General features: G+C 41.5%; 1 protein-coding gene across 1 annotated transcript in view; it reads left to right on the top strand.

The window, feature by feature from the left end:
• The window catches only part of LOC150066331 (protein O-mannosyl-transferase TMTC1-like), a 128071-nt gene that overhangs the window by 57019 nt on the left and 48427 nt on the right, over positions 1–22625 (top strand). The window contains 3 exon segments of the mRNA XM_090320013.1: positions 9668–9749; positions 10914–11017; positions 21059–21248. Coding sequence (XP_090176139.1) covers positions 9668–9749; positions 10914–11017; positions 21059–21248 — 376 coding nt within the window.

The following is a 22625-nucleotide window of genomic DNA, read 5'->3' as shown; positions in this document are numbered from 1 at the left end:
AAGACCGGATTCAATTCCTCGATACCACATACATAGAAAAAAAAAAGGTGGAAGTGGTGCTGAGGCTCAAGTGCTAGAGCTCTAGCTTTGAGAAAGCCTAAGGACAGTACTCAGGCCCTGAGCTCAAGCCCAGGACTGGCATACAAAAAAGAAAGAGAGAAAGAAAAGAAAGAAAGAAAACAAACAGTGCAGTAGAGCAGAGCGCCCGTGGCTCACCAGCTACTGGATCTTGGTGCATGCTAGGCAAACACTCTACCACTAGGCCAAACTCCCTGCTCAGCCAGGATAGAATTTTGATAACCTTTATGCCTTGACTAACCTCAAACCAGGCAAGCCTCAAACCTCAATTCCCCAATTTCTGCCTCCCAAGTATCTGTGCTAGTGTATCTCCTCTTTCTTCCTGTAAAGTTTTCAGGTTATCTGCTTATACCTCAAGGTCTTTGATCCATTTGGAATTCATTCTGGATCCAACTTTACTTTTCTACAGGTGCTTAACCAATCTGCCAGCACCACTTGTTGAAGATGCTGTCTTTCTTCCATGCTATTTTTTTGTTCCCTTATTGAAGATTAGGTGGCCACAGGGTTGATTTCTGGGTCTTCAGTTCTATTCCATTGGTCCTCAGGCCTGTTCTTGTGACAGTACCAAGCTGTTTTGATTACTATTGCTCTGTAATAGAATCTGAAGTTTGGTATTGGTATTCCTCGAGTGCTGTTCTTTGTGCTAAGGATTGTTTTTGCTATACAGGGTCTTTATTATTCCATATAACTTTTTGGACTGCTTCTTGTATGTCCTTAAAGAATAACATTGGAATATTGCTGGATATTGCATTGAATTTGTAGATAGCCCTTGGCAGGATTGCCATTTTCATGATGTTAAATTCTTCCAATCCAGGAGCATGGGAGGTTTTTCCATTTCCTTAGTTCTGCTTTAATTTCCTTTTTCAGGTTTTTAAAGTTGTCATCATAGAAGTCCTTTACATCCTTAGTTAATTTCTTTAAGGCTATTGGAAAAGGAGTTGCCTTCCTGATTTCTGCCTCGCTCTTCTCATTGCATACAGGAAAGCTATTGGTTTCTGAGGCTTAATTAGAAACCCTTTTTTGGTTTTTCAAGCAATGACTACAGGTCACCATGATTGTGAAGAGTCACATGCATGGCTGTTCACATACTCTGGAGGATTGAATGGCCAAGCCACCAGTGGTGTGTCTTTCCCGTCCCTTCCCATCCTGTCCATCTCCACCCGTAAGTGAGATAGAGAATTTGCCGCCCAGGAAGAGAAGCAGCAGTGTTGAAGCACCGAAGCAATCTGCCTGTGTGAGGTTTCCTTGCAGCATGGCTTTATTTTACATCAGTGATGAAATCCAGATCATTGTGGCTTCGAAACAGTTTCAGTTACTTAGAAGCAATTTCTGTTCATTGCTGACCTTGGTATTTAAAAGCAATTGATTAGACTGGTAGATGAGGTTTCAGAATATTAAAGAAGTATTAGTTCATTAAATTTCTACAATAGTGGAAGGAGAGAACTATGAAAATAACTCATCCAGTGAGATTAATTTGCATGCCATATTTATCCTGCTGTGGTTCTGTGCATATTTATTACAGATACTGTATGTGTGAAAAATTGCAGGGCAAAGTGCCTGCAGTGAATTGGCTCATTAGTTCTGCTCAGATATGGTAAAAACAACAACAAAAAATCAACAACAACAAAATCAGCATAGATGGGCGCAGGCAGCTCATGCCTCTTACTATAGTATTCTAGCATTCTAGTTTTCTAGCTGCAGAAGAGGCTGAGATTTGAGGATCAAGGTTCCAAGCCAGCTCAGGCAGCAAAGTCCTTGAGATTCCAGTTAACCACCAGAAAACCAGAAGTGTAGCTGAGGCTTAAAGTGGCAGAACCCTTGCTTTGAGCAAAACAGCTCAGGGAGAACACCTGGCCCTGAGTTCAAGCCTCAAGGCTAGTATACCTACACACCCTAAACACAAAAAAGCAGACAACATTAAACAGATTCTCAGGAATAAAGTAATGTATGCTGCAAATTTTATTTTATTTGTATTTGTAAAAGCCTCAGTTCTGAGGTCTGTTTGATTGGCTAGCTAAGAAAGAAAATAAGAGGCAAATAAGTTTCTTTTTTGATTAAATATGTTTATTATTATTATCAATCTGGTATATATTAACATAAGTCAGGTATAAATAATACATTTCTTTTTGAACAGTGTTACTCCTTCCCTCATTCCCTTCAAAGATCCACAGCTCTCCACATCTGGCTTTTTGGTGGTTAATTGGAGACTAGAATCTCATGGACTTTCCTGCCCAGGCTGGCTTTGAATCTTGATCCTCAGATCTCAGCCTCTAGGATTACAGGCGTGTCACCCTTTTCCTAACTCTCAGTTTTTCCCTCCTGCCCCCACCCACAAGTTGTCTTTATTTCTAGTGTGTGTGTGTGTGTGTGTGTGTGTGTGTGTGTGAGAGAGAGAGAGAGAGAGAGAGAGAGAGAGAGAGAGAGAGAGAGAGAGAGAGAGAGAGGGGGAGGGAGAGAGAGAGAGAGACAGACAGTCAGACAGACAGACAGACAGAGACAGAGACAGAGGGAGAGAAAGACATAAAGAGTAGGAGGGGGAGGGAGGGAGGAAGAGAGAGAGAAAGGCTTAAGTAAATGTTTCTTAGTAACTAATATGACAAATAAAGAGGTTAAAATTTTGGTGAACAATTTTTAGACCTATTGAGTGGGCACTGAAAATCTGTTGGGGTTTCTGCATGAGAACAAAGAAATGCACCATTATCTGCTTAGAATACTTGGGTCTTTCCCTCTAGAATCTTCATTTGAATATCAAATGAGACACTAAAGGTTGCCCCTTGTGAAATGCCTTTGCTTATTAAGATTTGGATGAAGCACTTTGTAAGTTCAAGAAGAATGCTTTAACAAGCTCATTTATAGATACTTATTCTTAACAAGTTTACAGTATTTTCTGTGACCTATCTCTGTTATGTTTTAGTTACCAGAAATCTTTTGTCTTGTGTTTCAAAGAAAAGTGGTTATTTTCAAAGTTGTCTTCTTTTTTTTTATATTTTTTATTGTAATTAATAAAAGGGTTACAGGATATTTGCCAGATAGAAGGTGCATTAATTCACATACATTGATACCCTTTCACAATCTTGGTCCCCATTACCCTCCCCTCTACCCCCCCCCATCTTGGTTTTCCCCCCTTCCCTATCCAATTTCAAATAACCAAATACAAATATATCCAATATATCAGATAACAAAGCGAGATACAATAACAATATGAGATAACTAAGGGACAGCAAAAGAGATGAGAGATAACATAGTACACTAATGACAACAATCATTCATTATATGGCTTTTATTTCAATATCCTAGAGGTCCTTTCCATTAGCTTCATACTATATGGCTTTATGTATCAAGGTTTTGCTCTATTGCAAATCTCTGCTATGAGAGCCCAAGGTTTCTACTGATTATGACAAATGAGGGAAACCATTGATCCTACGTTCCTTTGAGTCTGGCTTACTTCACTTAATATGATTTTTTTCTAAGTCTTTCCATTTCCTAACCAATGGGGCAATGTCGTTCTTTCTCACAGCAGTATAGAATTCCATTGTGTACAAATACCACATCTTGTTGATCCATTCATCAACTGAGGGGCATTTAGGTTGGTTCCATATCTTTGCTATGGTAAATAGTGCTGCAATGAACATTGTGCAAGTGGATTTAGTATGTCCTTGTTTCTAGACGACTGGGTAAATGCCAAGTAGTGGAATTGCTGGGTCATAGGGGAGCTCTATGTTTAGCCTTTTGAGGCACTGCCATACTGCTCTCCATAGTGGTTGAACGAGTTTGCACTTCCACTTACAGTGTAGTAGTGATCCCTCCTGGCCACATCCCCTCCAGCATCTGTTATTATTAGTTTTCTTGATCCTGGCCATTCTAACTGGAGTGAAGTGGAATCTTAGTGTTGTTTTGATTTGCATTTCTTTTATGACCAGAGATGTTGAATATTTCTTCATGTGTCTATAGGCCATTTTTGTTTCTTCTTCAGAGAAGACTCTCTTTAAGTCTTTGGCCCATTTGGAGATTAGTTTTGGAGTGATTCAATTTTTTGAGTTGTTGATATATTTTAGATATGAGGCCTTTGTTCGTTGTTTGGTTGGTGAAGATCTTCTCCCACTCTGTAGGCTTCCTAATTAATTTACTAGCTATGTCCTTTGCCATACAAAAGCTCCGCAGTTTAATGCAGTCCCACTTATCCAGCCTTTCTCTGATTTGTTGTGATTCTTGGTCCTTATTAAGAAAGTTTCGACCTGTGCCAAGGAGGCCTAGTGTATCTCCTATTCCTTCTTGTAAAGTTTTCAGTGTGTCATCTTTTACCTCCAGGTCTTTGATCCATTTGGAGTTAATTCTAGTGCAGGGTGATAAAGAAGGATCCAACTTTAGTTTTCTGCAGGTGCTTAACCAGTTCTGCCAGCACAACTTGTTGAAGAGGCTGTCTTTCTTCCATTCTATTTTTTTGGCTCCCTTGTCAAAGATTAGGTGGCCATAGGTCTGTGGTTTAATATATGGGTCCTCAGTTCTATTCCATTGGTCTTCAGGCCTGTTCTTGTGCCAGTACCAAGCTGTTTTGGTAATTATAGCTCTGTACTAGAGTCTAAAGTTTGGTATTGAAATTCCTCCAACGCTGTTCTTTCTGCTAAGAATTGTTTTTGCTATACGGGGTCTTTTATTTTTCCATATGAATTTTGGATTGCCTCTTCTATTTCTTTAAAGATTGATATTGGGATATTGATAGGTATTGTGTTGAATTTGTAGATAGCCCTTGGCAAGATTGTCATTTTCACGATGTTGATTCTTCCAATCCAGGAACATGGGAGGTTTTTCCATTTCCTTAGTTCTGCTTTAATTTCCTTTTTCAGGGTTTTAAAGTTTTCATCAAAAAGGTCCTTTACATTCTTAGTTATGGTAATTCCTAGGTCAAAGTCGTCTTCTTATTCTGAAAGCTTTGAGTTTTTCCTTAGTATGTGATTCTAGCTAATACCTTTTGACATCACATAGAAAATTAAGTTAGGAATCACATGGCTCTTTATAATCCATTTGTGTAACAGTTCATGTAAGCAGAAATGATCTCTGAAAGAGAATGGGATGTCTGATATAATATCTCTTAAACCATCCCTATTTAAGAAGAGAATTATATTATCTGAGTACTTTTCTTCTTCACATTCTGTCTGCACCTCAAACTATGAGCACTTTTTATTTTGTACTTGCCTCATACTAGAAGGTAAGGAACATATAAAACAAGAAAAAGGATTGAGAAGAGGCAGGTAAAGATACTTAGAATTCTCTTTAGGCCACTAAGGCATTTATTGATCGTCTCGCTATATGTGTAAAAGAAAGGAAGAAATTCACATCACCCTGGTAAGGTAGACTTTACTCAAAGAAAAGTCGCCTATGGCAATAGATACATAGATTCCTGTGATGCAATTTTGTACTGGAGTGAGTTTGGACTTAATGCTGAATGTAGTGTGACCACATGTGAATTTAAAGCCAGGTAACAGGATGGTGGTATGGGGTTAAGGAAGTTGAGAAAAGGCAAAGAGAAACTGCAAGGTAGATAAGGATGGAAAAATAGCATACATATCATGAGGGAGACAGTATGTGGCCCACTATGGCAGTTCTTGTTCCCATAATGCCTTGGGCTGCTGCTCAAAATGGCGCTTCTTCTTACAATGCCCTGGGCTGCTCCTGCTCAAAATCATACTTCAGGAGTGAGGTCACATCTCGTGCACGGTCAGTTGGACTTATTTGTGTCCAGTGGCAGAGACCCATGAGGAACCAAGTTCACATGTGTCCCTTACTGACCAGTGGGCCCCTGGAGAAGGAGAATTAATACGTCATGAAGCCCACTTTCCTGGGGGCTTTCTGGACTTCAGCATCAGGATCCTTCCGACAGGGTCTGGTTTCCGCTCCAATTCCAGTAAACTTGCTGTGTCACTATACTCACTCTTTACCTGCACCCCTAGATGGCCGCAGATGGAAAATTACTGAAAGAAAATACTATGGGTAAGGAGGATTCTGGCTCAAGTGACCTAACAGGATCCTTGCTGGAGACAGGCCAGGGTGGTCAGGCGTTGCCAGGTGGATGGGGGAGGGGGAGGATCTTGATCAGATATCTGTGGTGAGCACATACCAAGTGTGAGAGGTTCTTGTTAAACGGACTTATCAGTGGTCACTTTTTATTAGCAAGTACACTAGTGGGCACCAGCGTTTCTGTAGCCTGACTAAACACTAACCAAGCAAACAGTCTCACATCATCAACTGACAGGACAAACAGAACAGTAAGCACTCATGCAGATCTCAGGATCCTTGGTGGACGATCTGAGGCGGCTAAGGTCTGCCAGTGTGATTTGAGGATAGAGTCACTCTGAAAGATGAACTTCAGGAAGAAGGCAAATTGTAGCTCTGAAAATCTGAAATCAATTGTTAATAGAAAATATGGGGTTGGTTCTCTTCCTCCTCCTTTTTCTCCTCCTCTTTCTCCTTCTTTTTCTTCTCTTTCTCCTCCTCATTCTCCTCCCTCCTCCTCTTCCTCTCCTCCATCTTCCTCTTCTTTTTTTGTACTATTCTTGGGACTTGAACTCAAGAGTCTGGGCACTGTCCCTGAGCTTATTTTGCAAAAGCCTAGTGCTCTATTACTTGGGCTACAGCTCCACTAGTAGAATTTGTTTTTGCTTTTGGGTGTTTTTTTTTTTTTGGTAGTTTATTAGAGATAAGATTAGGTAGAGTCTCACACAGACTTTCCTGTCCAGGTTGGCTTCAAACCATGATCCTCAGATCTCAGCCTCCTGAGTGGCTAAGATTACAGATATGAGCCACTGCCTCTGGCTTTTTCTGTTTTTACTTTTTTTTTTTTTGCCAGTCCTGGGCTTGAGCTCAGGGCTTGAGCACTGTCCTTGGACTTTCTCAAGGCTAGAGCTCTACCACTTGAGCCTCAGCACCACTTCCGGCTTTTTTCTATGTATGTGGTACCGAGGAATTGAACCCGGGTCTTCATGCATGCTAGGCAAGCACTTTAACCACTAGGCCAAACTCCCGGCCCTTTTTCTGTTTTTAAAAAGAATATTATAGCCAGGCGCCAGTGACTCGCACCTGTAATCCTAGCTATTCAGGAGACTGAAATCTGAGGATTGCTGTTCAAAGCCAACCCAGGCACAAAAAGTCTGTGAGACTCTTATTTCTAATTAATCACCAGAAAACCAGAAGTGGTGCTGTGGTTCCAAGGGTAGAGCACTAACCTTAAGCCGAAGAGCTCAGGGACAGCACCCAGGCCCAGAGTTCAAGCCCCACCACTGATCCTCCCCCCAAAATTATTATTACTATTAATTCCTAGTTTTGTTACAGTTGCATACGTCAGGCTATTGCACACAATGTTTCTTAATGTCACAACTTCACTCAGCCTTACTTTCCCCCTTTCACTCCTATCTGAATGTTATATATAAGTTCATTTTTTAAATGTAAACTGGCTATTATGACTGTCTTGTTTCATGGGGTGCAAAGGAGAGGATGTAGAGAATTCAGGCTGCTTGAACACTATAGGAATCATAGGCTGCTGGCCCTACTGGTTCTCAAAATAGGGCACCAGAGCATTTTGGCTTATTTTATCATTTACTGTGGTGTCAACAGACCTAAATAGAATCTCAAAAAGTCTTATTTCTAATCTTCAGAGCTCTGTACCATCCCAGACTGTCGAGTAAATTGGTGTCTGAGCTTAACTGCTTGAGGAAATGGAATTTTACCAAGCATTATGCCCTGGCCATAATTACTGAAAATAGCTATTATAACAAACTTTCAGAGAAACAAGACATGGGACTTCAGCTAAGCTGCACATTGAAAAAAATTAAACTCTGTTGTTGTTCTATAGAAGGAAACCCACTTCTAATTTTTCCACTATGGTAAAATAAACAAACAACAGAGTGAATCTGAAAAATGATCTTCCGAAGGCCAAGCACTCCAGGAAGCCCTTTGTCCATGTTTATCCTATCCCTGTCCTCCCTAGCTCCTTTTTCCTGCCTCCTCTGTCATTCATTCTCCTTGACTTCCTGCTGCCACTTACCTTGACCTTTAAATATCCAAGCTAGCCTGAAAATGATAGTTACCATAGAAACCAAACTGGGAGGAGGATGTTCAGCAGCGCTTTGACTTTTAGGTTTGCAGGCCTCTTTGACATGGAACGAACATCATAGCCAGTGACTGCCTGAGAAAAATACACAGATGCACGTGCAAGGTGGAAGCGTGCACATGCACACATACAACTTGTGTGGAATCTCAGGGCTCCCTTAAGTTAACTTCCTGACAGAAGCTGTCTGTTCACCTGTGCTGTGGAAGGTAATAGCATCCCTGAGGTGGGACAGGAAAAGGATTAAAAGGAACGCTTAAGGACGGATCTAGTAAAAAGTTTATTGCTAGTTAGCTCTGTCTTCGTTTATTACTAGTTAACTCTGTTTTATCTTTTGGGAACTCTCCATTTTTCCTATTCATTTAAACTTGGATAGCCAGATGTAAGCATGTGACACTTTCCGTGCATGTGTGTCCTAGGACTTGAACTCAGGGCCTAGATGCTATCCATGAGCTTTTTTGCTCCAGCCTAGCACTTTACCATATCACTTCTGGCTTTTTAGTGGTAAATTGGAGAGGAGTCTCAGGGACTTTTCTGCCATGGCTGGCTTTGAACAGTGATCCTCAGATCTCTGAGTAGATAGGATGACAGCTATTTCCAAAGATTTTTTTTTCTTTTAATGAGACAAGAAGAGGAAAATGGAAATGAGGAGGGAGATACCTGCTGTTGAGTGAGGCTGTCATTTCCCCTCTCTTACAAAACAGTTATTACTAAACTCAAGAACCACATAAATACTAAGTAGTACCCAAGGTAAATGTTTTTCCTGTGAGATTCTAATGCACTCAGATCTTACAAAAGGAATCCAGTTCTACATTACTTTATCCAACATAGAAATGTCATTCAAATGCAGATTTTGAGATGCTAGAAGCAATTCCTTTGAGTGAAAATTGGATTAAAAGGAGTCAAAGGAAAAAAATGAAAAGGAATGGGAAAACCAGAGTATGTTGGGAAATACTTGTTGGGTTATTTGATTTGAGTCAGTTTCTTTCTTCCACTATGTCCTTTAAACTGTAGACAGGTAGCTGGGGCTGAGGGCTCACACGTAGTTATTAGAGAGGCTGAAATCTGCCAATCACAGTTCAGAGCTAACTCAGCAGAAAAGTCTGTGAGATTCCAATTAACCAGAATAAAAAAAGCCAGAAGTGGAGGTATGGCTCAGGTGGTAGAGCATCAGCCTTGAGTGAAAAAGGCCAGAGAGAGTATGAGGCCTTGAGTTTAAGGTCCAGTACTGACACAAATAAATCAGTGCATAAATACACACACACACACACACACACACACACACACACACACACACACAGAAATAGAAGTTTTCCTAGGCCTTCTAGGTTGTAGGCAACAGAGTTGGGGATTGAAGTCTGTCCAGACTTCATGGCGTGGCTTCCAGCTTCTCCAGATGCATAGCATATTTACTTGGGAGACAATTAATACATAGTGCATTCTTGCATGTATCTAAACTTTTTTTTCTCCTCTTCTTTCCTTTTTCAGGTACCTGACAACAGGCAGTAAGAGTAATTACTTGCTTTCCATGAGACCATTCTTCAAAAGGGCCATTTTGGTCATAAGTTATGTGAGTATGTGTATAAATGCATTTGTAAAATGTCTTAATAAAGAATGTTTTCACTTCAACTCAATTCAGATACATGACTCAGATAATGTAATAGAATCAACAGTTTGCATAGTGTGAATGTTACACAGCTTTGGAAAATCTGTGTGAAAATATTCTAGATAGGCTGGGAATGTAGCTTAGTGGAAGATTGCTTACCTAGCATGCATGAAGCCCTGGGTTCAATACCACCTAAACAGAAAAGGCTGGAAGTGGCACTCTGTGACTCAAGTGGTAAAGTGCTATAGAGAGGCTCAGCAACAGGGTCCAGGCCTGGAGTTCAAACCCTAGGACTGGAGAAAGCAAGCAAGCAAGGAAGAATGAAAGAAAAAGAAAAGAAAAGAAAGAAAATACCCTAGGTATATGTGAACTCAGTAATAGTGTGGGCTACACCAATGGTCCATCAATCCATTTATTCATCTACTTATCTGTCTGTCTTATCTATTTTTCTATGGTTTGAACTCAGGCACTGAACTGGTTTGAACTGGGCACTGTCTCTAATGGTTTTTGTTTTTGTTTATGTTTTTGCTCAAATCTAATGCTCTACCACTTGAGCCACAGCTCTACTTCTGGCCTTTTTGCCACTTTATTGGAGATAAGAGTCTCACAAATTTTTCTGCCTGTGCTGGCCTCCAGCCAAGGTCCTCAGATCTCAGCCTCCTCCGTAGATAGGATTACAGAAGTGAGCCTTGTCTCAGAATTACCTATTGAAGGACAATGCTCCCAGAATTCAGTGTTACAGATAGAGCAGATATGTGTTGCCCTCCATGATTTAGTCGATAGTGGTAACTGGTGGTACCAGTCGCCTGCTCAGGCAACTCTCTCAAGGATTCATCCCATCTGTCTCCCACATGTTTCTCTCTGTGGTACTCAACCCTGTGTGGCCTTTCCCATGACCTCTCTTTCTAGAAGATAAACAACTTCCTTACAGCCAAGCAGTTGGGTACTAAAAAAAAAAAAAAAAATCAAAGGGAAAGTTACAGGGCCTCTTAGGAGTGAGGCCTCCAACTGACGCTTTGTTCCTACCTTATTCTTCTGATGAGCACATGTAGCCACGCTAGAAGCCTTCTGTGAGAGAAGGGCTCTACTCCCTGGCCGCCATCTTACCGAGCCTGTTGTTTCCTGTAGGTGATGGTGATTTTGTACTTCCGCCTGTGGATAATGGGAGGGTCTATGCCCCTCTTTTCAGAGCAGGATAACCCAGCTTCATTCTCACCTTACATTCTTACAAGGTTAGTAGAAATAAATATTCTAGATTTTACTATTAATACCATAGCTCATTCTGGAACATTTTTAGTAGGTTTTACTAGTATCTATCAATTTTATAAATTAATGGCTCATCTAGTGATACTTCCACTCATATTAGAAAGTTCATTTTTTATTATTATTATCAAAGTGATGACAGATATAGGGGTTACAGTGTCATAACATAGCAGAAAGTTTTAAATAATACTAACCTAAACAATAAAATACAAATCCTAAATAATACTGAACTAAACTAGAGGTTTAAGTAATAGTACGTAGTGCTAATTACAAGTTGGCTTGGAATCTTGAGGAAAGAAATGGGGTCTCAGATTCACATAGTGGGAATTGCCTTCAACAGAATTGTTGCTGCTATTGTTCTTTTTTTGGTTTATGTTTATTTATTTAACAAGTATTTAATTATTTATTATTAATAAAGCAAACAAACCATTTTTCTTTATTTTTTCTCTCTTTTGTGGTCATTTGTAGGGCTTGAACTCAGGAATATAGAGGCTGAATAGGCATCATGGTTTTTAAGACTAAAATCAGTGGAGAAGATCAAACAGGTTGGGCATGCTGGCTTATGGCTAAATCCCATGTACTCAGGAGGCTGGGATCTGGAGGCTTGTGGCTTGAGGCCAATCTGGACAAATAATTAGCAAGCTCCAGTCTCAGCCATAATATGCACTACATTGGAGGCTGAGATCTGAGGAACACAACTAGAAGCAGGCTAGTTCAGAAAATGTTCATTGGACTCTTACTTTCAGTTATCTAGTAAAAAAAAAAAGCCAGAAGTGGGGGTTTGGCTCAAATAGTAGAGCACCAACCTGCATAGAAAAAGACCCTGAGTTCAAGCCTTAGTACTGGCACTAAAAAATAAGGTCAAAATTATAGAATAAGGGCACACTGCAGTTAGCCCACCAGTCATCTGATGCACATAATCTGTTATTGGCCAACCAGAACTCTGGTCTGGGAACTGTCCCTGAGCTCTTCAGCATAAGGCTACTGCCCTACCCCCTGAGCCACAGCGCCACTTCTGGTTTTTTAGTGGTTAATTGGGGATAAGAGTCTCACAGACTTTAGTGCCTGGCTTGGCTTTGAACCTCAGTTCTCAGAGCTCAGCCTCCTGAGTAGCTAGGATGACCAGCATGAGTCACTGTGCCCAGCCCTGAGCCTTCTTGTATAGGCCAAGGCTTTCGATCCCCAGCTCACTGCTCTCTTCAGCTGCCAGGAGACTTCGGCTGCATCTTTCTCCCGTTTGATGGCTCACAGGAAAGGCTCTTTTTTAAAATCTTTTTTATTGTAATTAATAGAAGGGTTACATTATATTTACCAGATAGAAGGTGCATTCCTTAACAATCATTGCTACCCCTTCTCATATTTTTGTCCTCATTTCCCTTCCCCACCCCTCCCCAGTAAAGGCTCTTTAATGGAACCACTGACAAAGGAACTCAGGCCCAACATGTTTCACATTTTGCCTTTCCCTTCCCAAGATACATGTATTTCAGAAGGATCACCACACATTCTGCCTGGACTGTGTTTATGAATCTACACATCCAGGTAACAACTTGTCAGTGTGGGGAAGTGGTTTAATAAGATAGCCTAAGATTAGCACAGTTGTTTAATTCTTGTCCTCTATTTGGTAAACAACATATATTCTTGAACGTGAGACCTGGGAACTGTCCTTGAGCTCTTTTGCTCAAGGCTAACACTCTACCACTTTGAGCCACAGCATCATTTCTGGTTTTCTGGTGGTTAATTGGATATAAGAGTGTCACAGACTTTCCTGCCCAGCTGGCTTTGAATCACAATCAGCTTTTTTTTCTTCCAATTTAGGATTTATTTCAGAAATTTGTAGCATCAGGAATTAACTAGCAATAACTCCTGTGTCTTTTAAAAAAAGTTGTTTTAGTTGTTATTATAGAGGTGATGTACAGAGGGGCTACAGTTACATAATGTCCTTTTTGAGGGCTAAATAACATTGAGTTTAATACTTGAAATATGTAAATGTACAGATATATTTCTGTAGTAGTTGTGGAGAATGGGTTTTTTAAAAAATCTTCTAAGACAGCTACATTAGAATACTTTTTATTTTCCTTTTGTCCTTTGTGTGTGTGTGTGTGTGTGTGTGTGTGTGTGTGTGTGTGTGCCAGCAGTGGGGCTTGAACTGAGGGCCTGGAGCTTTAGCAGTTTTCATTCTGCCTCTTGAGCCATAGTTCTACTTGTGACATTTTGCTGGTTCCTGGAGATCATTTTTGTGCCTGGATTGGCTTGAACCTCCATCTCCAGATCTCAGCCTCCTGGGAAGCTAGGACTGCAAATGTGAGTTCCTGTACTTGGCTTACCATGATGCTTTTGAGCCTTCAGAAAACCCACTTTGTTTCCTCTCCTGGGCTGAAGGAGGTCTCTGCTTATATACTGCTCAGGCTGGCACGCTGGCAGGCTGCCAGGTCTCAGTCCTCTAGCATGGTCTCTTCAGTGTCTTAGTTCTGCTGGGTTTCTGGTCATCGGTACTTTCCTTTGGGGCAGGATTCAAAAGTCTGTCTGTTCTGGTTCCAAGTAGGCCAGTTGGCTCTGCTAATCAGCACCACTGACAGACTAATGACTCACCATTAGATTATTCTATAACTAGCAATCTCTGCCTACAACCAGGCTTTATTTTTTTTCTGTCTGGTTGTAGAGGTTACCAGTCCAGATGAAGATACTGTCACATGTTGTGTATGGTGAGGCTCTTGTGGTGGCTGTATTTTCCCTGGGCTCTCACATAGCCTTTCTATTGTCTCTCAAAAGTCAGATTATAAAACTGAGCACTTGTGAGTCACAGCTATAATTCTAGCTATTGAGGAGGCTGAGATATGAGAATCACAGGGCTCAAAGCCAGGCTGGGCAGAAAGTCCATGAGGCTCTTACCTCAAACTACCAAAACTATGGGAGTGGAGCTATGACTCAAAGAGCAGAGCCCTAACCTTAAGCAGAAGAAGCACAGGGACAGCACCTAGGCCCTGAGTTCAGCTGGGGGGTCAAATTATATATATATATATACATATATATATAATCAACATATATATATTATAGTTAATATATATATGGTCAATATATTTATATGGTATATATATTATATATATATGGTCAATATATATATTGTAGCCTAGGGTAGCTACAAATTAGACATTCACTTGTCTCAGTCTCCAAGTGCTAAGATGGCACACACACCCTGAGAGATTTCTGAGGCTTTTTTTTTGTCTAAGAGTGCCAGCTCTATCAGGTTCAAGCCCACCCGTTAGAACCTCATTTAACCCTACTTCCTTGTAGGTTTCCAGAGTCACACTGGAGAGTGGGCTTAGTGTGTGAGGTGGTAGCTGGCATAATACAGCCATAGGTGTTCCCTTCCTACACCTATAAACCACATACAACTTTCAGTGGCGTTTCTGCTTTCTCATTTTACAAGTATTATCTCTCCTTTTAAAGTAAATATAATGAATTACTTATCAGATATTTTCAGTTGTTGTTCATTGAGGAGTTGCTGTACTTTTTTCCTCTGGAGCTCTGGGGCTTGAACCTTAGGGTCTGGGCACTGTCCCTGAGCTTCTAGTATTCTACCACTTGAGCCACAGTACTACTTTTGGCTTTTTCTGTGTATGTGATACTGAGAAATTGAACCCAGGGCTTCATGCACTCTAGGCAAGCACTGGGCCAGTAAGCCACATTCCCAGCCCCTTGCTATAGTTATTAATGCATGTCTTTTTTTTTTTTTGCCTGTCCTGGGCTTGAGAGGCCTGAGCACTGTCCTTTGGCTTTCTCAAGGCTAGAGCTCTACCACTTGAGCCTCAGCACCACTTCCAGCTTTTTTCTATGTATGTGGTACCGAGGAATCGAACCGGGGTCTTCGTGCATGCCAGGCAAGCACTCTACCACTAGGCAAACTCCCAGCCCATGTCCCTTGGCTTTTTCACTCCGGACTAGTGCTCTACTCTTGAGCCACATAGCTCCATTTATTGGCATTTTAGATGGTTAATTGGAAATAAGATTGTCATGACTTTCTTGCTCATTCTGGCTTTCAGCCCTTGTTCTAAGATCTCAGGCTCCTGAGTTAGCTACTCAGATGTGATCCACTGATGTCTGGCTCTTTTTTTTTTAATTAAATTTTTATTATGGATTCTGTTCAGAGTAGCCTGGTGCTTTCCAGTGTTTGAAATGATCCTTGTGTTGCTGTGGCTCAAAGTGGTAAAGCACTGGCTTTGACTAAAAAGAGTTCAGGGACAGCACTCAGGCCTTGAGTTTTAGCCCCATGACCAAAAAAAAAAAAAAGAAAGAAAGAAAGAAAAAAGGTTGTCTATGGCATGGAAAGACAGAAGAAATGTGTCTGACTTTTGTTGTCGCCTAGAGCTTTGGCTGGTAAGATATGTGTATCATTACTGCTTACTCTATTTTTGTGGGTGTGTGTCAGTACTGTAGCTTGTACTGAAGTTCTTGCTTTTTTGCTTAATGCTGGCACTCTACCACTTGAGCCACATCTCCATTTTAGGCATTTTACTAGTTAATTGGACATAATCATCTCACTTTTCTGCCATGCCTGATAGCTTCAAACCAAGATCCTCATGTCTCAGCCTTTTGAGTAGCTGAGCCACCAGTGCCTGGTTTCACTATCTTATAAGATATTTTAGTTTTAGGTTTTGAATTCTGAAAAATGATCTTGTAAAGATTTTGTTAACTGATATTTTACCTCTCGAAAAAGATTGTTTAAATTGTTTAAATTTATGTTGGTAACTTAAATTTTGGAGAAGTTAATGAGATCTGGAGCAGGAGATCTTCAATATCTGCTAACAGAATCATCACACAGAAACTGCTTTCAGAGTGAGTCTAGGCTTTGATTTCAGCATTCTGCTCCTTGTTGTGGAATGTTCTGGCAAACATTTGTAGCAATGCAATCCAGCACTGGGTGTGCTGCAAAAAACTTCTTTCTTCATTAGCAGAGTTTGTATCAGCCTTGCTGAACTGAGTGCTCACTCAGGATTACTTGAGCTCTACTAGCTCGGGAGTGGGGTCAGGGGCCCAGGCAGGTTGTGCTTCTGCATGCCATCAGGAGGCCCGTGCCAGTACTCCCAGCTACAAAGGAGGCTTAGGCCCGGGCAAGAAAGCCCATGAGACTGTTATCTCCACTTAACCACCAAAAAGCCAAAAGTGGAGCTGCAACTCAAGTGGTAGAGCACTGGCCTTGAGCACAAAAGCTCAGGGACAATGCCCAGGCTGGCCTGGCTGAGTTCAAGGTCCAGTACTGGCACCGAAAAACAAAGAGAAAAATGATGTAACCATGATGCTACCTTTCAATTCTCCACATTAGTAACACACTGCTCCTAGCAAGCCCTCGATGAAACTGCATTTAAACCTCTCTCCTGTGTGTACAGGCTGGACATGTCTGCTTGCTTTGGGACAGGAAGAAATCACAACTGGTTTCTTTGGCACAAAGGAAGCAATGCTTACTCAATAGAGATTGTGTAGATGACAGGAAATGTCCATATTCAAGTGCTTTACAAACTTCCAAGTGTGGTACATGTTAATAGGATATTTGAAATGTGTATGTGTGTGTGCTGGTACAAGGACCTTGCATTCAGGGCCTTTGCACTTTCACTTGGCTTTGTCATTCAAGGCTGGCACTCTTAACACTTGACACACACCTCCATTCTAGCTTTTTGCTGTTAATTGGAGAAGAGTCTCTTGGATTTGTCTGCCCTGGCTAGCTATGAAGCATGATTCTCAGATCTCAGCCTCCTGAGTAGGTAGGATTACCTACTCAGTGAATCACTGACATCAGGCTAACAGGATTTGAAAAAAGCATGTTATAGAAAGAGGTTCATCAGTAGGCCAGTAGGATTCTTCCATGGACACCCAAGGCTCTGGATAGTAAGCAGAACTACATGTTGGGTTGGGTGGAGGTGGACAAAAATTAGTCTGGAATAAAAACGTTGTCTGGTGCTTTATGGAGAAAGACCACAGGTAGCATAGTAACTATTTGTACATTTGTAACTAGATGAATCATTTTTTAAAAACCTCTGGTGGAGCTCTGTTAATAAGTTACTAATGACACATGTCAAAGGTCACAAATACTCTGACATTTCAAGTTCACTTTCTAGTTTACCCAGTGTAACAAGAGGTTTTTTTTTAATTTGAACTGTAATAACCATTGCAGTGTAACACAAAGTAAAACTAGCTTAGCATAGCTTCATGAGGATGTGTTTATATGGGGAGCACATGGTATTGTACAGTTCTCACTCATGCTATGAGCCGCCATCCATGTAGCCCTTCCAGTCTCTACCTCCTGAGGCGCTAGGATTGTAGGAGTGAACCACCATGCTCAGCCAGTTTATAATTTCTTTTAAATTTTATACCTGTTGATATTCTTATCTATTCATAGAGAACAGCATACTCATCTACAGTTAAAGCCTTTTTTCTTTACCTTTTTCATCTTTTTTTCCTATTTAAATTCTCTGCCCAGGCCCCAGTGGCACACATTTATAATCCTGCCCATGTAGGAGGCTGAGTGAGACCTGAAGATCCAAGTTCAGAGTCAGCCAGGCAGCAGGCGAATCCGTGAGACACATCTCCAGTTAACTAGCAGAAAGTTGGAAGGGATGCTGTGGCTCAAGTGGTAGAGCACCAGAAAGCTAAGGGACAGTGTCCAGGCCTTGAGTTCAAGCACCACTTCTGGTACCAAATCACAAACGGTAAAAATCCTTGAGCCATCATCTCCTCCTTGCATCCATCTATTTCTTAGAGGTCCATTGAGACCTGATGTTCATCAGATGACACCCAACCCTGTAAAGTATGTAGTCTTCTGACCAGCCAAGCAGTGCTGACATCCTGAGGTCACACAGGCGCGTAGGAGAGCATACACAGTGCTTTGATGGTGTCGCCTGAATTCAGGTGAAGATTTCCTATCTGTTGAGGTGGCTGATGCAGAAAATGGCTTTCAGGAGAACAAGATGCAATCATGAACGTACTGCCTGCACAGTACCCCATTGCTCTGGGTGGTGAGACTGCAGCAGCCCTCTGATGACAAGTAGGAGCTTGCTGTTTCTGTTTGCAGCATATGGCTTTCTCATGTGCAGCTATGTAAGATGAGGAACTATATTAGGCTTATGGGTTTTATATGTTGGGCTCATGGGGTTTTTTTGGTTTTGGGCTTTTGGTTGGTGCTGGCATTGGGGCTTGAACTCAGGGCCTCCCTCCCTGTGTGGCTTTTTTGCTCAAGGGTCGTGCTCTACCATTTGAGCCACTACTCCATTTCTGCCTTTTTGATGGTTAATTGGGGATAAGGGTTTCATGGAGTTTTCTGCCCTGGACAGCTTTCAACAATGACTCTCACATCTCAGCATCCTGAGTAGCCATCTATACCAAGTCTGCATTTTTGTTATTTCTTAGCCAAAGAGTTTATGCACAGACAAGAACAAGATTGCTGAATATTTTCACATGAAAAGCACTGCCCTGTTTCCTTCGTAAAGAAAGGAAGATGCTGATTTCAAGTCCCATGGTCTGACCCGGAGCCAAATGACCCTCCCCACAGTCCTGGCTTCCCTGCTGTGCAGTCCTGTCCTAAAATCTCTTGTCTTTCCTAATTTATCAAGAAAAGGGCCTGATGAAATCATCTAAGTTGATATCCTGGCTCTCTCAGTTGTATTTTCCAATCGGTTGGCAGGATATTATGGTGGTTTTCTTCTGTTAGTGGAATTTATGGTAGAAAATTGGCAATATGTGTTTGCTCTTGCTTCGAGAGAGAGAGAGAGAGAGAGAGACAGACAGACAGACAGACAGACAGACAGACAGACAGACAGATACAGACAGAGACAGGGAGGAGAGGGAGAACCCAGCAGGGTCCAGATATTGTTCAGTTTATTTTGTTTCTGGAATTTTAGCAGTTATGAACGAGGTGATTGGCATGAATGTAATTCATAGTCAGAGTTAAAAAGAAATACTTTAGCTGGTGGTTACAGCTAGCTCAAACAGCCCTCCCTAAAATGTCATTAGCATTTGGAGTCACTCCAAATAGCCTCTTTGTGCTTATAGCTGCAAGAAACTTAGAATGCTATGTCCATATTTCAGAGGGTATTTAAAGAACTTATCAGCAACATGACCTGAATCCATGTGAGCTTTTTGCATTTCTAGACAGAACACACGAACTGTGCACATGACAGCCGTGGCTCTTGTCTATCTAACCCCAGCTGTTCTGGAGGTTGAGATTGAGGATCACCGTGTAAGGCCAGCTCGGGCAGGAAATTTTCCATGAGATTCTTACTTCCTGTTAATAATAATAATAACAACAATAATAATAAAGCCCATAAGTAGAGTGAGCGTAAAAGCCGAGAAACAGCACCCAGGCCCTGAGTTCAAGCCCCAAGACTAGTACTTGCATATATGTGTGTATACACACACACACACACACACACACACACACACACACACACACACAGAATCTTGGTGAGTTAACGGTTTTAACTTTTCTAGTATTGTTAAGGAAGTAAACTTGCTTTTAGTTCTGTGACTTTTTTAAACTAGTTTTTAAGACCTATTTGAGCCACAATAAGCATATTTCTAAAAGTATATATAGAAGAAGTATATATATATAATATATATGTATATGTATATATAAAAGTACCTTCATTGGGTCTAGAACTTAAAAAAATATTCTTTTTTTATTATTATCATTGCTTTTGTGTGTGAGTGCCAGTCCTAGGACTTAAACTTAGGGCCTGTACTTTGTCCATAAGCTTTTTTCCTCAAGGTTAGAACTTTACCAATTCTTAGGTATTTAATTGGAGATAAGTATCTCAGGGCTTGCTTGCCCCAGCTGGCTTTGAACCACTATCCTCAGATCTCAGCCTACCATAGTAGCTTGGTGGCTGTGTGTGCCACTGGCACATAGCCCCCCCCCCCAAAAAAAATCTTTTTTTTTTTTGTGCCAGTACTGAGTCATGAACTCAGGGTTTCACATTCTCCCGACTAAGGGGTTTTTATCTCCTCACCACATATAACTTTAAAAAAAAATCAATTTAGATCAATCTGTTCTAAAAATGACACAATGTTTTCATTACTGGCTGTGGGCTTCACCATGCTACTAAGGGACAATTCAACAGTGGCATTTCTGATGTAGTTCCCAGAAAACATTTTCTTTCTGGTATTTATCCCAGGTTACAATGCATTTATTTGTGATATAGTCCAAGTTTAGGTTTGTGTCCTTTGCCCTCTAAACAATTAAATGGCAGGAAAGTAGCGCAAACAGAACAAGTTGATTTGAGAGGAGAAAGAAAACCAGTGGAACAAACTGTTTGAAGAAAGGGGTCCCAAAGCCAGTGGCCCATATGCCCATTGTCTGGACAAGATACACAACCCCCACTCTTCCCTCACTCTGGGGGCTGATTTTTGGTGTCACTGGTTGAGTAAGGCCAAGGTCTCCTGATTGGTTTCCTCACCTTGGGCACAAACAGAAAGTTCTCTTTTGACTGAGTCCCCAACCTTGGCTTCTGAGCAGGGATGAAGGAGAGTCGGACATGCTTTCACCTCAGCTCACTGGCGGCGCAAAGCCTGAAGGGAACAAGAGGCTGGATGAGATTATGTGTAGTGCCATAGCTCTTTGAAATGTTGGTATGATAACCCTGACAGAGGAAAGATGGATCTTGAGTTGTTTCTTTTCTTTTTTTCCTTAAATTTAATTAATTAATTATTTATTTTGTGTGTTAAGGGGCTTGGGCTTGGGCTCTGTCCCTGAGCTCTTGGGCTCAAGACTACCACCCTATGCCTGGGCCTGGGTATTGTCCCTGAGCTCTTCTGCTCAGGGCTACCGCTCTACCCTTGAGCTGAGCCCCACTTCCCATTTTCTAGAGGTTAATTGGAAATAAGAGTCTCAGGTCTTGTTGTGCTCGGGCTGGCTTTGAACCTTGATCTTCAGATCTCAGCCTCCTGAGTAGCTAGAATTACAGGCATGAGCCACGGCACCTAGCACTCCAGTTGTGTTTCTATGCTTCTTTTTCACTGCACAGATTCCTTACCTATTCCTACCTCTTGGCCTTCAATGTGTGGCTTCTGCTAGCACCTGTGACCCTGTGCTACGACTGGCAGGTGGGCAGCATTCCTCTCGTGGAGACCATCTGGGACCTGAGGAACCTGGCCACCATTCTGCTACTGGCTGTGTTGACCTCACTGAGCCTGCACTGGTTCTCCGCTTTTAAGGTAATTTTCCCAGAATTCAAATGCACTCTTACATTTGAAGTCAGAGAGTCTGTGCTCAGTAATATTAATGTCTTATGTGGGGGGTCTGGATTTCAGCATGTACGTGAAGAACCCCTCATAGGCCCAGTGAAATTTAAGCTGAGGAGATTTAAGAGGCAGTTTTGAGTGGATTCTTTGACCCATACACAGATTGGGTAGCAACATTCGGTAGCTTCACAGCTTGTGTGGACCTGTGTCAGCCCATTGGCTGATCACAAAGCTGTGAAGGCTCAGGAGAGACACCAGATACCCAGCCCACACCAAATAGATCCAAAACCAAACCCTCCAAAATGTCAGCACTTCACAGAAAGTGGACATTTTTCTGATGATGCAAGCCTGTATAGGCTTGCTTCCCTATTTGTTCTTTTTTTTTTTTTTCCTGCACTAGGGTTTGAACTCAGGGCCTTGCTAGGTTTGCTTGTTTGGCTGTCATTCTGCCACTTGATCCATACTTCTAGCCCAGATTTTTGCTGGTTATTTAAAAGATGGAGCCTGGTGAACTTTTCTTCATGACCTGGCTTTAAATCACAACCCTCTGGACCTGGCTCCTAAGCATTGAGACCCTAACTAGGTTGAGTTTTTTACAATGGTGTGTGTGTGTGTGTGTGTGTGTGTGTGTGTGTGTGTGTGTGTGTGTGTGTGTATGGGCATGCCAATCCTGGGGCTTGAATGTAGAGCCTGGGCACTATCCCTGAGCCTCTTTGCATTCAAGGCCTACCACTTGAGCCACAACGCCACTTCTGGCTTTTTCTGCGTAGTCTATTAGAGATAAGACTCTCATGGACTTTCTTGCCTGAGTTGGCTTTGAACTATGATCCTCAGGTCTTAGCCTCCTGAGTAGCTATGATAACAGGCATAAGTCATCAGCACCCAACTAATGGATTTTTAAAGTAGATAAGGTTGTTCTCATCTTTTGTGATGAGGGTATTCTATGGTAATCTTTATATGGTAGAGATGAAAAGGATATTTAAGTTCTGAATGCTGTTTGTCTTATCAATGAAAAGTGAACATCTATACCCCAGGAGAACTATAGGCTGAATGTGTGCATGAGTTTTCTTCGTGAGTCTTCCAGATTTCATGTCAGTCAGCCTGGACTTCCAATGAAAAGTGACATATATCAGGAATATTGCCCGTTTGACTTGATTGTTTTGGGAAGTTAATACTATTGGGCTTAGTTGCTGTAGCTCCTCACTTCCTATGTCTTCTGATGTGGTTTTACTGCATTTCAGAGGAAATGCCAAGGGAATTATATTAAGAGGAATTCATTTGATTCTTTATTACATTCTTATAGGATGTCTTTTGAGTTTTTTTTAAGGTTGTGTGTGTGTGTGTACGTGT

The sequence above is a fragment of the Megascapheus bottae genome, chromosome 2 (assembly GCF_031878675.1).
Source record: "Megascapheus bottae isolate mThoBot1 chromosome 2, mThoBot2.hap1, whole genome shotgun sequence".
In the NCBI taxonomy this organism is placed as follows: Eukaryota; Metazoa; Chordata; class Mammalia; order Rodentia; family Geomyidae; genus Megascapheus; species Megascapheus bottae.
Note: the sequence above shows the minus strand (reverse complement) of the source record. Positions and strands in the feature narration are given on the sequence as shown.